Source organism: Biomphalaria glabrata, chromosome 1 (genome assembly GCF_947242115.1).
Source record: "Biomphalaria glabrata chromosome 1, xgBioGlab47.1, whole genome shotgun sequence".
Classification (NCBI taxonomy): Eukaryota; Metazoa; Mollusca; class Gastropoda; family Planorbidae; genus Biomphalaria; species Biomphalaria glabrata.
The window spans coordinates 26,910,852-26,926,365 of NC_074711.1; the positions used below are offsets into that span (position 1 = coordinate 26,910,852).

A 15,514-nucleotide genomic window follows, 5' to 3' on the forward strand; every position below is an offset into this window, starting at 1 on the left:
ACAGTATCGTGAATGTAGACAACTTGTGTAATGATTTCCTAGATATATTGTTATAAACCTGGTGGTGGCACAGATGGGGGTGGTGTGTGTGTAGTCAGCCAACGCCAATCGCCCTAGGCCAGCGCTAGACGAGCGTTCGAGCATGACAATTACGACGCTCAGCCGAGACGAGTTTCAACATGACGGTTCGGGAAGGATCGGCGTGGTGAACACAGCTCAGGAGCGTCACGAGAATTGTAGTCATCTGACCACCCAGAATGGTCGAGCGACGTTCTGTCCGGTTCTAGAAGGCCAGCAGGGACCCTATATAAAGAGCGAAGGTATCAGAGACGAGTCAGTCACAACTTCCCGATCTACAGTTCGTTACAACGGCTCAGTACAAGTTCGAGACGAGACAGAGAGAGACCAGTGCAAGAGTTGATACGGCGGAGAGATATTTGTACAGTCTTGTGTTACGTGCTGCCAATTGTACAGTGTTGGCTGTTATTTATTGACATTAAGCTATTACGTTATTTTGAAGCCCAGAGTTGTCAAGTTCTTTAAGTTGGTGGTGTCGTTTGGTGCCATTTGCAGCGAGCCTGGATAGGGAGATTCGTAACAACTGGTGTCAGAAGTGGGATCTGCAATGGCTACTACGAATACGCTAGACCAACTCCTTGTGAAGGAACTGAAGCAAGAACTCCGTAATCGTGATCTGAAGACGAGCGGAAACAAAGAAACCTTACAAGCACGCCTTCGGGAAGAACTGGTAAAGGAAAAAGAAGATCCGGACACATATCTTTTTGAAGTCGAACCGGACTTGCTTAAACAGATCACCAGTAGCATGCAGCAACAGATCACCAGTACCAGTATCATGCAGGAACAGATCTCAGCTATGCAGGGACAGATGGCAGCTAGGCAGGGACAGATCGCCAATAGCAAACAGCAGCAGATGGCATCTGTTCGTGAGGATATCGGTTCTATGCGAGAACAGATGAACTCGGGGCAAGAAAACACCAATTTCAAGATAGATGCCATGGACACCAAGATAGACACGATGAACTCGGGAATCAAAACGGAGTTATTGGCAATGAACCAACGCATACATGCTGTGGAGGAGAGAATCAACAACTTTGACGAGCAGATGAATCAGAGGGTCGACGCAGTGGAGAAGGCCATCGACGAAATGAAGTCCAACGCAAGCACACAAATGTACCAGAAGCAGATATGACATCATTTGTAACTGAAGTCTCCGGGAAAATGAAGCCCCCCGTATTTGATGGTTTCGTGTCCTGGTCAGTATACAAGAAGCAATTTGACGCAGCAGCCAAAGTTAACAAATGGAACAGTGAGGAGGAGAAAGCAACAGACCTTGTGTTATCCCTACGAGGAAAAGCCTCCGAACCAGCAAGACTTCGCCGCCCTTGTCCAGGCTATGGAACTCCGATACGGGGATGAACATCTGCAAGAAGTATATCGTGTGCAACTAAAGACCAGACAACAGCGCCCCGATGAAACACTACAGGAGCTAGAGACAGACATCGAACGTCTCGCACATTTGGCCTACCCAACAGCCGCACAAGATTTTCTGGAAGTCATTATCACAGACGCCTTCATTGATGCGCTTCGAGACCCCGAGTTAAAGAAAGCCACCAGAGTTAGTGGTAGACGTAAGGCCAGTGAAGACCTCGTATACGCTCTCTCATATGAAGCCGCTAGAGACGCATCTGGGAGCCTTCATCAAGGCCGAAATTTGGACGTCAAAGAGGAAGAATTTGCACAACTTGTGAGAAGGGTGACAGAGGCACTAGATGAACGACGAACAAACCATATACCAGAAAATCAACCTAGGGCTCATGTACGATGCTGGAATTATGGTGAACTCGGTCATATACAAAGAAGCTGCACTAGAAGATTCCCACAAACTGGAACCCATTACAGATCAGAAAGGTATGCACGACCGAGTTCCCGGGGCTACCAGGGAAACTAGCAGACGCCGGCTACAAGGGGCGGAACCCGGCGACACAGACAATGAGAGCCCCTGCAACCATCATCCCGGTCGCTGTGCTAAGGCAGAGTAAGAGTCTGAAAATCATTGGAAAAATCGGATGTCAAAATTATCACTTCCTCCTAGATACTGTTGCCTCACGATCAGTCATACGGATGGATAAAGTGGACAGTAGCAAGAAAACGCCAGTTAGGGCCTACTCGTTGAAAACAGCTAGTGGAGAACTGATGGCCATAAAAGGCCTGATCGACATAACAGTCCAGATCGGGAATCAGTCATTCAAACACGAATTCCTGATTGCTGACGTCACAGATGACTGCATAATAGGGCTCGACTTCATGCTGAAATATGGCATTTCCTTAAATATCGGCGGAGGCACTTTACAATGTGGGGACCTTGAAGTACCCTTGCTTGGCGACGAGAATGAAGAAGATGGCCGAGTCAGAAGGATTAAGTTGGTGGAAAATACAACCTTGCCTGCTAAGTCGGAAATGATCATTTGGGGGAAAATTGAGAACGGCTATCCCACGACAGGAACAGCGCTTGTAGAAAGCTTGGACACCAACCCCAACGGGATAGAAGTAGGAAAGACACTAGTCATGATTGGGAAAGACCTAATGGTGCCCGTAAGAATTATGAACCTAGGTACAGAGAAACATTTGCGGGAAGGTAGCACCATTGCTGGCTGCCATGCTCTTGAGATGATAAGAAACTGTAGCAGTGAAAACCCCTACGAAAGACTCGAGTCCAGTGAACCGCACGTTACTAAGCTTCTGACAGAAGTCAAAACGATCTTGTCGAAAGAACAGTACACCAAAGCAGAACAATTCCTCAGAGAGTTTTCTGACATATTGCCATCTGATGAAATGGACTTTGGGCGAACAAACCTAATCCTGCATCGAATAGACACAGGAAACACTAGGCCTATGCAACAGCAACCACGTCGCCTGCCGCTAGCAAAACACCAAGAAGCTATGGACATCATAGAACGAATGAGACAGCAAGGGGTTGTTGAATCATCCAACAGTCCATGGTGTTCACCATTCGTCTTGGTAAAGAAGAAAGATGGATCCACGAGATTTTGTGTCGACTATAGATTATTAAACGACGCCACACACAAGGACAGCTACCCGCTTCCTAGGATTGACGACACATTGGACACACTTGCTGGTTCACAGATCTTTTCCACCCTTGACCTGAAGAGCGGTTACTGGCAGGTGGGACTACACCCCGAGGACAGAGATAAAACAGCCTTCTCTGCTGGTAATGGTCTCTGGCAATTTACCGTTATGCCTTTTGGACTCTGCAACGCCCCAGCCACCTTTGAAAGACTAATGGAGCATGTGCTAAGAGGACTTAACTGGACCACGTGTCTTGTGTACTTAGATGACATTAACGTCATAGGCAGAACCTTCGAGGAACATATCGCAAACCTGAAGGAAGTATTCGAACGAATCAGAAACGCTGGAATGAAATTGAATCCAAAGAAGTGCTCCTTGTTCAGAAGGAGCGTCAAGTACCTTGGGCAAATAGTGTCGAAGGAAGGAGTCAGCACAGACCCGGATAAAGTTGAAGCCGTAAATGGATGGCCAATCCCCGCTAATATCGAGGAGTTAAGAAGCTTTCTTGGACTCTGCACGTACTACAGACGTTTCGTACCAAACTTCTCTAGCCTCTGTAGCGCCCTTCATCAATTGACAGAACCTCAGCGGCCGTTTATTTGGACAACGGAATGTCAGGAGGCCTTTGAGCGACTTAAAAAGGCTCTTGTTTTATCACCCATTCTGGCCTACCCGATACCAGGCGAGACGTTCATACTTGACACCGATGCGAGCAATACTGGAATAGGCGCTGTCTTATCCCAAAAGGTAGATGGAACTTACTTTAGTCGGAGCTCGTCCGAAGCCGAGAGAAACTACTGTGTCACAAGGCGTGAGCTACTGGCAGTTGTGGATGCCATACAACATTTTCACAAATACTTATATGGGCAAAAATTTATCCTTAGGACAGATCACGCTGCTTTTCAATGGCTGTTGTCATTTAAAAATCCTGAAGGTCAAGTCGCCAGGTGGATTGAACGTTTGCAAACCTATGACTTCGAGACACAGCACCGAAAAGGACAAACTCACCAGAATGCTGACGCGCTGTCTCGACGACCTTGCAGAATGGAATGTAAACACTGCAGCAAGATTGAAGAAAAGGGATTTATCATTGATTGCCGACGTCTTGGGGTACAAGCTTCCGAGTCATGGTCCGACGAAAGAATCCGAGAAGACCAGTTAAAAGATGAAGATCTGGCTCCCATTCTACTTATGAAGGAAGACGGGAAAAGACCGGAATGGCATCACCTTTCTGATAAGGGAACTGCAACCAAGGCATATTGGGCGCAATGGGACTCACTGACAATCGACAATGGAGTTCTTAAGAGAGTCTGGGAAACGGCAGATGGGACATGCAATCGCTTACAGCTGTTGTTGCCCAAAGTGAGAGTTGCTGAGGTGCTGCAAGAAATCCATAATAATTCCAGTGGGTCACATTTAGGCGTCAACAAGACCTTTGAAAAAGTACGTCAGCGGTTTTACTGGTTCGGCTACCGAGATGATGTAGAAGAATGGTGCCAAAGGTGCGACACATGTGCAGCAGCAAAAGGCCCACACAGGAGAACGAGGGGACGTATGCAGCAATACAACGTCGGTAATCCCTTTGAAAGAATAGCGATCGATGTAGCCGGACCATTTCCTGAGTCCCAGAAAGGAAACAAGTGCATTCTAGTGGTGATAAATTATTTTACTAAGTGGCCCGAAGCATATGCAATACAAAACCAAGAAGCCACCACCATAGCGGAAACACTCGTGGAGAATTGGATTAGCCGTTTTGGTGCTCCTAGGGAATTACACTCCGACCAAGGGCGAAACTTCGAATCCAAGATATTCCAAGAGATGTGCCAGGTACTCGGCATCGAAAAAACACGCACAACTCCTCTTCACCCCCAGTCAGACGGAATGGTAGAACGATTTAACCGAACACTGGAACAACACCTGTCGAAAGTCGTCGATAAACATCAACGTGACTGGGACACCTATATCCCAATGTTCCTTATGGCATATTGAGGATCGATTCACAGCACCACCGGTTACACTCCAGCAAAGATGTTGTTCGGCCGAGAGCTGCAACTACCATTTGACTTGTTATTCGGGATTCTGGGAAATGTGCCAGCCTCTTCGAGAGACTATGTCGCAAATCTCCGAAAACGGATGGAGAAAACTCACGCTCTAGCCCGCAGAAACATCAAGATCAACAGTGACCAGGTGAAGACAAGGTACGACAAACGGGCCAATGCCGCTGGGTTTCATGAAAACGATCTAGTTTGGCTGTACAACCCACAAAGACGAAAAGGCAAGTCCCCAAAACTTCAAACAGACTGGGAAGGACCCTACCGCGTGGTAAAAAGAATCAACGATGTCGTGTATCGAGTACAAAAGAGCCCAAGGTCCAAACTGAAGGTCGTCCACATCGACAGACTCCACAAGTACCATGGTAAAGCCGGATCTGCCCAGGACGGATAGATCTAAAGAGGGTGCAGTGTTATAAACCTGGTGGTGGCACAGATGGGGGTGGTGTGTGTGTGTGTAGTCAGCCAACGCCAATCGCCCCAGGCCAGCGCTAGACGAGCGGTCGAGCGTGACAATTACGACGGTCAGCCGAGACGAGTTTCAACATGACGGTTCGGGAAGGATCGGCGTGGTGAACACAGCTCAGGAGCTTCACGAGAATTGTAGTCATCTGACCACCCAGAATGGTCGAGCGACGTTCTGTCCGGTTCTAGAAGGCCAGCAGGGACCCTATATAAAGAGCGAAGGTATCAGAGACGAGTCAGTCACAACTTCCCGATCTACAGTTCGTTACAACGGCTCAGTACAAGTCCGAGACGAGACAGAGAGAGACCAGTGCAAGAGTTGATACGGCGGAGAGATATTTGTACAGTCGTGTGTTACGTACAGTGTTGGCTGTTATTTATTGACATTAAGCTATTACGTTATTTTGAAGCCCAGAGTTGTCAAGTTCTTTAAGTTGGTGGTGTCGTTTGGTGCCATTTGCAGCGAGCCTGGATAGGTAGATTCGTAACAATATGTTAATAACTTTATTTCAAGATCTATATCTTTTTTTTCATTTACTTTTAAAAATCTACAGTACAGTAAAAGTAACATTTAATTTGATCAGCCTCTGAGGTCACTCTAAGTTGTATATGCTTCAACCCTAGTTCGTTAAAATGTTGGCTTGAGAAAACTTGCTTTGCTTATTAAGGGACATTTAATACTATATATATATCCTATGTATATATGCGCAGAAATCTTCAGCATCTGAAGCACTATTTTATAACCCCTAGATCTATATTGACTTATATTGTAGATATGAAACTAAATCCCAAAGAAAATGTTCATTTAAAGGGAGTGTTTTATAAAAAAATAAGTCCTCTATACTGTCCATACCGGCGTTCACAAGGACATCGCTGTTTGTAGTGCGGTCTTTCCACCGTATGTCCATGATGGAGCGCAAGTATCTCAAGCAGTCTCACGTGGGACAAAGAGGCCAGATCAGACACAATTGTGCCCTTTCTGATCACTTCCCAATAGAAAATGGCGTGAAGCAGGGCTGTGTACTTGCTCCTACTCTATTCGCTATCTTCTTTGGCGTAATGCTGGGTTAAATGAGGCAGCAATTGCACGGAGGCATCTATATCCGGTTTCGTTCTAACGGCAATGTGTTCAATCTTCGACGTCTGCTATCCCATACAAAAACAAAGGAGATGGTCATAACGGAGCTTCTCTATGCCGATGATTGCGCCCTGCTAGCTCACAATAAACATGACCTTCAGAACGTGGTAAACGAATTTGCATACGCTGCTGCCTCTTTTGGTCTATCTATAAACCTCGGGAAAAAAGAAGTCATGTTCCAGAAGTAACCCAATAAAACATACTCAGCCCCAAGGATCACCGTAAACCGACAGCCCCTTAATGCGGTAGACCATTTAACATATCTAGGTAGTATAGTGTCAAATGACGCCTCTCTATCAAGGAAAGTTGATAGCCGTCTGGCCAGGGCCAGTAGCGCTTTTGGACGCCTTCAGGTGAGAGTTCGGCGGAACAGATCGCGCCGCCTGCCTGTAAAAATCAGTGTCTACCAGGCGGTGGTTCTCTCAACCCTTCTGTATGTCTCTGTGACATGGACACTATACAGGAAACATCTAAGACTTCTTGAGCACATTCATTATATGTTTATAATAAATAGTTATTTATGTTATTTCACCAAAGTAGTTCAAGCTTCGTAAAAAGCCATCCGACAGTGCTTCTTTCAGAGTAATTTTATTTTTGGTCAACAAAAGAAATTAAATATAATAATAATAATATTCCTGATTATTTATACATTTAAGTTTTCCATTAAAGTACGGTAAATCGATTTACCCTAACCTTATATTTTTCTTTGGGGTAGAGAAGTGTGTGGTGGTAGATTATAATTGCCAAATCATTTACCATCATTAACTCCATTTTATACGCAAGGGAACGGGGTGAAAATGTATGCTTCTATAAAGTTTTATTTTGCTTTAAGGTAGAGAAGTGGGTGGTGTTAGATTAGAATTGCCAAAACATTTATCCATTTTAAACGGTATTTACTTATGATTCTTAGATTTTAATCTATTGACAGACATAGCTAGACAGACTTTTTATTTACCTAATTGGCTGATTTTGTTGACGGTGTTATCCATTGTAATAAATCCAAATAAGAAAATAATGAAATAGTTCCAACACTCTAGGAAAAAATATAATAAAAGAAATAGCATGTAACAAGAACTAACACAAACTTTGTATGTATAATCCAAATATCCAGAATTATATCCAACACATCCGTTAACATCTTGACATTTACTGGTTTTGTATCCAATGGAGAAAATTAAAATCATGTATTAAATAGTAAGTATCCATAGAGAACTACAATCAGTGAATGAATCAATATTTGGATGTTACTTATATACTCATTTGGAAAACAATCTGTGACCTAAACAATCTGTGACCTAAGGTCATTGCAATGTTGCGTTTTTATTTAGGTTACGTTTGATCACCGTCTAAGATGTGAATAGGGGACTTATTGATTTTTTAAGTAGAGGGGAAATTTTATATTTGTTACAAGTGATATTTCTGTTCGTCAATCTATGTCAGGTGTATTTGTTCATCATTAAGAGCCTTCAATTGTTTCCGATTGTTTAGTTTAACTCGCTACTTGAAGACTGCAACATATTTCTTTGCTATTGTTGAAGATACCTGGATAATGAGCAGAATGTTGTTGTTGTACATTTAAGTTTACAATTCCATGTGTATGTATTTTTGTTCGCTCTATAATGATACATGTTTTCTTCATTTACTACTTTGCCTAGGCACTGTTAACAATGATCTGAACTGCTTTGGGAAAGTGTAAAATGTTGATTTTAAATTATTGTATTAATATCACAAGTTTCACTGCAAAATATTTCTATTTTAGACTAATCCAAATAACTTTGTAGTGTTCTTAAAAGTGTGGAGTTCGTTTTAATTACAATTGTCTAAATGTGTTTGACATGTATGGCGACATTTATGCACTACGCAAGAGAGAAGGGTTTCTGTCCAGGGCTTTTGTAAGAGAGGATTTGAGCCTCTCAAGCCCTCACTCAAATGGAGTTGGATGATGATGATGATCATGAAATGTATTTGACGTTCCACAGCTTTAGTATTCTCAGTTAATGTTTGATACAGAAGAAGGGTTATGAAACTTGGGAGAAGAACAAAATATATTTGATGACTGTGAATACGACTACTGAAAAAAAAGAAGCCACATCACTTCACTTTTGATACAAAAGTTTAAAAAAAAACTTTAATGCAATGCCTATGCAAAGTAGAAAATGAAGAATTATTTTATATGCAGTAAGATTTACATTTCAACGAAATACTGATACTTGATTATGAGAGAATAGTTCCATAATCTAACTACCATATATCAGCTGCACATTAAACAGTATTAATGACAGTCTGTAACATAATTGTGTACTACAATTAACAAGACAAATGTTGATGACGGAAGGAACTCCGTTTATTATGTACACACCTAAAGTGCAAACACTAATAATATATTGTATTTTTCTTGCATGCCAAACTGATGTGAATTTATATTGTGAATCTCTACTGGAGTTGTGATCTGCATGTCGGGATTCTCACTTTGCTCTGGTGTTACCGGCTGTTCCTTGTATTGTTCTATCTTCTTGTGTCTAGGCAGAGTCTTCTCAGGAGAAAGAATGGATAAGTTTGTTTTTTTCACTGCTAACAACATTTATATTGTACTCTGAGTAATTGTTAAGATTTTGACGTTTTAACTTTAATTGTGTGGAAATTCAGAGGATGGAGACATAGTTGTCGATAAATTTCCAATTTATAGCTGATGGGAAGGTATGGGGTTTTACAGGTGCAGACTTACAGAGGTATGTGAAGGAACAGGAGGAACGTTATGAACAAGGCAAGATTTGAAATAGAGTAAAGGCTATAAAGGGAACAAAGAACGGCTACAACAGCAAGGGTGGCAACATTTACGGGTAATAAGTCCAACTTGATTGGCAAAATGTATTGACGCCACGGGTTGTCTCTGACGGTGAGAGAGCTCTTCGCTCCTCACTGATCAGCTACCGCCCGCATCAAACTGCGCAACTTAAGTGTTATGGCAGTAGAAAATAGACGTAACATTGCATTGGAATAATACTCTAACACTTTTGGCAAAATGGTTGTATTGCATATGGTATATTTAAATGTGTAGTCAAACTACATCTGGTTCTTTTCTTTTACATTTTCTTAAACAAAACATAAATAGAAGATACTTTTTAAATCCTCTCTTGCAAAACGAAATTTGGCCATAGACGTGAGACATATGAGCCAACAGGACAGTGGCCTGTCCTGCACTGTGCTATAATAGCTTGCTCAAGCCTGGGTAGATTCCATTACGGGGAAGTGCGGTCAGGGCGCCTCATGCACTCCCAGACTCCACGGGCTTTAAACTACTTTTCAATTTCTGTTTTATGAATTATAGCCAGAGCATGGTGAAAACTTACAGCCTGTTCAATTGATGGAATTTGCCCTCCCTGGTGGACCAATGAGTCTGCAATAGTGTTGCCAGTCATACCTATGTGACTCGGAACCCACTGCATTACTACAGGGGTGCCATGATAATTAGAGGTTTGTATATTTTAATCACTACGATTTTATTTCACCGCTTTTTTTTTATTCCTAAACTACAGCCATGTATAATATATGTACGATAATCTATTATTATTAATATTGTATTATTTTGTGTCTTTTTAGGTTGCCTACAATAGCATTTTTTAGCGGCCCCCGTAAGGGGAAAAAGCCGCTATTAGGTTTGTGCAAAATGCCCGTCTGTCCGTCTGTCTGTCTGTCTGTCTGTCCGTCTGTCCGTCTGTCACACTCAGATCTCGAAAACTAGAAGAGATATGAAAAATATTATTTCACCATTAAATGCGGCTTGAAAAGTTTAGGTGCAACGGCTACTTTTGGTTTTCTAAAAGCAAACCGTTTAATTTATAAAATTAATTATGCAAGCGATTTTTTCATAAAAATACACCAATTCTAAAACAATTATCTTATCTTATCTTATATAATACAGACGTTACTTCAAAAAAGAAGACAACTACGTCCTACGCGTCATGCATTTAGTCATGCATATTAACCAATGACTTAAATTCTGCCAAGCCACTGGTTTTCCTGGCTAGCTCAGGCAACCCATTCCATGCTCTAATAGCACTAGGGAAGAAGGAGTATTTGTACAAATTTGTCCTAGCATATGGGACGAGGAATGTGCCTTTATCTTTGTGTCTTTCAGAGTATTTTATTAAATTTTGTTTTTGTATTTGAAGATTATGGTTCAGTGTTTTATGTATGATTGCTACTTTACTTTTGAGCCTTCTGTCCTGAAGGCTTTCTAAATTTAGTGATTTTACTAAAGGTGTTACTCTAGTCAAATGTGAATATTCGTTTGTTATGAATATTACTGCTCTATTTTGTGTCTGTTCCAGTTTTTTATTGTTTTCTTGAGTTGAGGGGTCCCAAACGGAGGATGCATATTCTATTATTGGCCTAACCAAGGTTACGTAAATGTAAGGGAGGCAATGTTACAAAATGCTAACAAAGATGGATAATTTTGTGTATTTTCAGTATCGCTAAATCAAATATGTTAATAAAATGTACAAGAAATGTTTACAACACATATAAATAATAGTTAAAGGTGTTTTTTTCTGGTCAACAAGCTGATAAAATTAATAGAAAACATTTCTGTTTGTTTATAAAGGCTAATAATGCACTTTGTATGTAAATGTCACGCACATTTTTTAAAATGGACTTTTTATGCAGCGACTTTCGTACAGTAGCGTAACGTCACAACATACTGCAATACTAAACTAATTCCTTAAACTTTTTAAAACTTTTTAAAAAAATCAGAATTTTTTTTTTAGTGCCTCTCATCCGAATAAAAGAAGCTTATTTTTCTGTGTTTTGTCTGTTGGTCGGTCTGTCCGTCACGATTACATTAACAAATAGCACTAAAAGAAGGATATTGTAAATCTGATTTAACCATTAATTTTTCATTCATGAATATTGCAATAGTTTTAAGTATCTATAATAGATTGTTCCGGATGTTTTGTGAAAAACAAATCAATGCCAGTGAAAATTTTTTTTCTCTTCTAAATTATATTAGATTTTATTTCCATGCTAAAACGTTGCAAGAAACACATGAACTTTAATACATTGTTCCGATTTTTTAATGTAAATAGCATATAAATACTAAATAAAAATATCTATACCGATTTATATTTCAATAACTATAAAGTTGTTCCGGATATTGTTTTATAAAAAATAAATTATGTCAAATGATTGTTTGAAATCGCATAATTGACTAATATTACATTTATATTCTTTGACGCTATGTCACTGCAGTTTATTTATCCATATCAACTCTTCCGAATTTTTAACTTAAAACAAATTTATGTCAAAAGACTTTATTTTTTTTTTTCAAAAATATCGACAATAGGTTGTTCAGGATTTTAAAATAAGAAAGTAATTTACTAGAAACGATTATTGAAAACCACTTTTTATTTTATTTTACAGTTAATTTTCTTGCCGAAACATAATAAAAGTTGTTTAATCGGTAAAGAATGTTCCGGATTTTGCTTCGAAATGTTTGAAATCCCTCTTCTAATAAATAAAGAAATAAATTTCTATTTTACGAAAATTGGTTGTACCGGATTTTTTATTAAAAATATTTTAACTCTATTTATGTTAAATCGCACTTCTCTCTTACACTACATTTAACTTTCTAGCTAAAACGTTAGAAAATCTTATTATCGTTAATATTATGTTCCGATTTTTAAGGAAAACAACTTCCTAACACCAAAGTATGGTTTGAAAATCTCTCCATAAGGCTATGGTACATCTAATTTTCATAACAGACCATCCCACAAATTTAATTAACGGTATCTCACTATAAATACATAAACATCCGAAACAATCTATTATAGAAACTTAAAACTAATGCAATGTTTCGGAAGCGAAATAAAATTTTAATCAGATTTTCAACAACTTTTAGTCTTTTTTTTTTCTCGCTATTAACATGACGGACAGACAGACTGACATACAAAACAAAAAAAAGCGTCTTTAATCAATTTATATATATGTTATATACATATTTAGTCTAACTAGCCCATCAAATGAAATGCTAAAAGAACTCACTCGGCAGTGGCGTAACTAAGGGGGGGGGGAGGGGGGGAGAATTTTAAAATCCCCCCGGGCCCCTACCTAGGGGGGGCCCCCAAAAGTAAATACATAAATTTAATATATTTGATTGACAAATAGTGTCACGGGTGTCTTGGGTTTTTTCAACATTTATGGATTAAATTTATCACAAGGACTAAACCTAGATTTAGGTCTATTAGTACGTTGACTTTGTTGACATTTTAAAAATATTTTTTTCCCACAGAAATCAAAGTTTTTTTTAAAGTTAGTTTTACATTTTAAACTTTGTTGCCAGGAATAAAACTGCATGATATACAGCGAATTCCAGGTATCTTGTTACCTTTACTAATAATATATCTAAATGGCGAGTATTTTATGGCTACACTAATCAACCTTTAAGCAAAATTTACAGAATCGAGTATAACAGATCCAAAAGTTATCTATATTATAAAGTAGAATGTGAGGTGTATGTATGTATGTTACTTATAGACATCAAAACCGCTTGACCAATCTTGATAAAACTTGGCAGGAATGTTTCTTGGGTACCAACTTAGACCTTAGTGTATGTATTTTAGCCCTAAAACAAACGTAAGACCCTAAAAAAAATAATGTTGTCCGACTCTATTACAGCTATAGTATTTTGTGGATCTAGGCCATGGTTAACAATGTTGACATGAGAAAAGATCGAAAGGATTTAGACCTAGATCTAATTTTAAGAAATATACTTTGCGCACATAGTTTTTTACTTTGACACATGAAAATACAAAAGAAGATCCATTGATTTCATTAGGTAATAAAATTAACCTTCAATTTTGTGTTACAAAAGCATTTTTTACATAAATTCGTTCCTGTTATCTGTGACTACAGATTTCCTGGCGAACATTTTTTCATTAGACAATACCGTAATGAATCGCATACTAAAAATTAATTCGTTTAATTGTTTACTTTATAATCCCATCCCTAGATCTAAAACTCTAATTCAACTCTAAGATGATAAAACTTCTCTTCGCACAGATAGTTTTATACTTTAACAGATACACATACTAATTGTAGTCCATTCATTTCATATTTTGATCGAATAAACATTCAAATTTGGTTTTCTAAAGCTACATTCATCTACGAAAGCTGCGAAGCCGAGTTAAAGGCCTAGATCTATATTCATTCATGAATCGCGTACTAAAAATTATTTCGTTTTATTGTTACTTTATAATCCCATCCCTAGATCTAAAACTCTAATTCAACACTAAGATGATAAAACTTCTCTTCGCACAGATAGTTTTATACTTTAACACATAAACATATTAATTAAAGTCCATTCACTTCATATTTTGATCAAATAAACATTCAAATTTGGTTTTCTAAAGCTACATTCGTTTACGAAAGCTGCGAAGCCGAGTTGAGATAGGCCTAGATCTATATTCATTCATGAATCGCGTACTAAAAATTATGTCGTTTAATTGTTCACTTTATAATCCCATTCATTTAGCAAAGCTATCGCTCTTTTTGTTTTTTAATAGATATGAATGTATCGGCTTCGGGTAATCCCATTTTCGCAAACCTAATTTTATTTTTGTAGCGAAAGAGAAAAAACTTGAAAGGATCATTAGTTAAGTTTAACATACATCTAAATCCAATCCACTAGATTATTCAAAAGCATTTTTTACATAAATTAGTTCCTGATATCTGTGACTACAGATTTCCTGGCGAACATTATTTCATTAGACATTACCAATGGTTACACATTAACACATCTCTCTACTGAGTCTATTCCTAGGCCTAGGTCTAAAACTCTTATTGAACTCTAAGATGATAAAACTTTTTTTCGCAAAGATAGTTTTGTGCTTTAACACATAAATATACTAATTATTGTCCATTCATTTCATATTTTAATCAAATTAACATTCAAATTTGTTTTTCTAAAGCATTTTAATACATTCGTTCGCTGTTCGCTAAAGCTGCGTAGCCGTGTTGAGATAGGCCTATATTCATTCATGAAAAAAGGTCACGCATGCACAGCACAGAATGAACTCTATAAAAGCCAATGTTTAACTCTAGATTAGTGTAGATTTAGATCTATGTCTACCTCAATATATACTTTATACTTTATACACATGAACATACAAAATTTAGTCTATTCATCTCAAATTTTAATCAAATATATGTAGGCCTACAAGCAAATGTTTTAATTTGAAAAAAAAATGAATTTAAGCCTATTAGCTATTTTGATTTGATAGCTTCATGCACACTATTTTTACATTGACACATTCGCTTTACTTATTACATTATTATTTCGTTTAATTGTTTACAAAACACTCTCAGTGACTATATCGACAGTAATGCGCAAATAAAGACCCGCGGGTCGCGGGTAACATATGTCTAGTTCTTAATAATGCTAGAATAGTCCATTATTCGGGTTTGGCGTCTATAATTTCAGAATTTAGCTTCATACTCGAGTTATTACCCCTCTATTCATCTTTCCTCAATCCAATGGAAACTCTCTTTTTATTTCCATCTAATCCTTTTGCTTTCGCACAAAACATAAACTACCAACAATAACGTAATATCATATAATATTAGCACATCCTTCCTTTTGAAGTTATTATCACACCCTTCTATTTAAAATTCTTAAGAGTGATATCTACTAGCAAGGCCGGCCCTAGCATTTGCGGGGCCCTATGCGAAACGGATGTCAATATTATTTTTGTTTAAT

General features: G+C 38.8%; 1 protein-coding gene across 1 annotated transcript; it reads left to right on the plus strand.

Annotated features, from left to right (window-relative positions):
* The first annotated feature begins 2,010 nt into the window (after nucleotides 1-2,010).
* LOC129928253 (uncharacterized) lies at nucleotides 2,011-7,621 on the plus strand. Its single transcript, XM_056042094.1, has 2 exons — nucleotides 2,011-3,039; nucleotides 7,595-7,621. Exons 1-2 carry the CDS (start codon nucleotides 2,011-2,013, stop codon nucleotides 7,619-7,621), a joined length of 1,056 nt encoding a protein of 351 aa, XP_055898069.1.
* Nucleotides 7,622-15,514: the final 7,893 nt, after the last annotated feature.

Coding starts and splice junctions, on each gene's coding strand:
- LOC129928253 (XM_056042094.1), top strand. CDS start 2,011: ATGAGAGCCCCTGCAACCATCATCCCGGTCGCTGTGCTAAGGCAGAGT. Junction 3,040..7,594: donor GGTGTTCACCATTCGTCTTG/GTAAAGAAGAAA, acceptor TTTTGCTTTAAG/GTAGAGAAGTGGGTGGTGTT.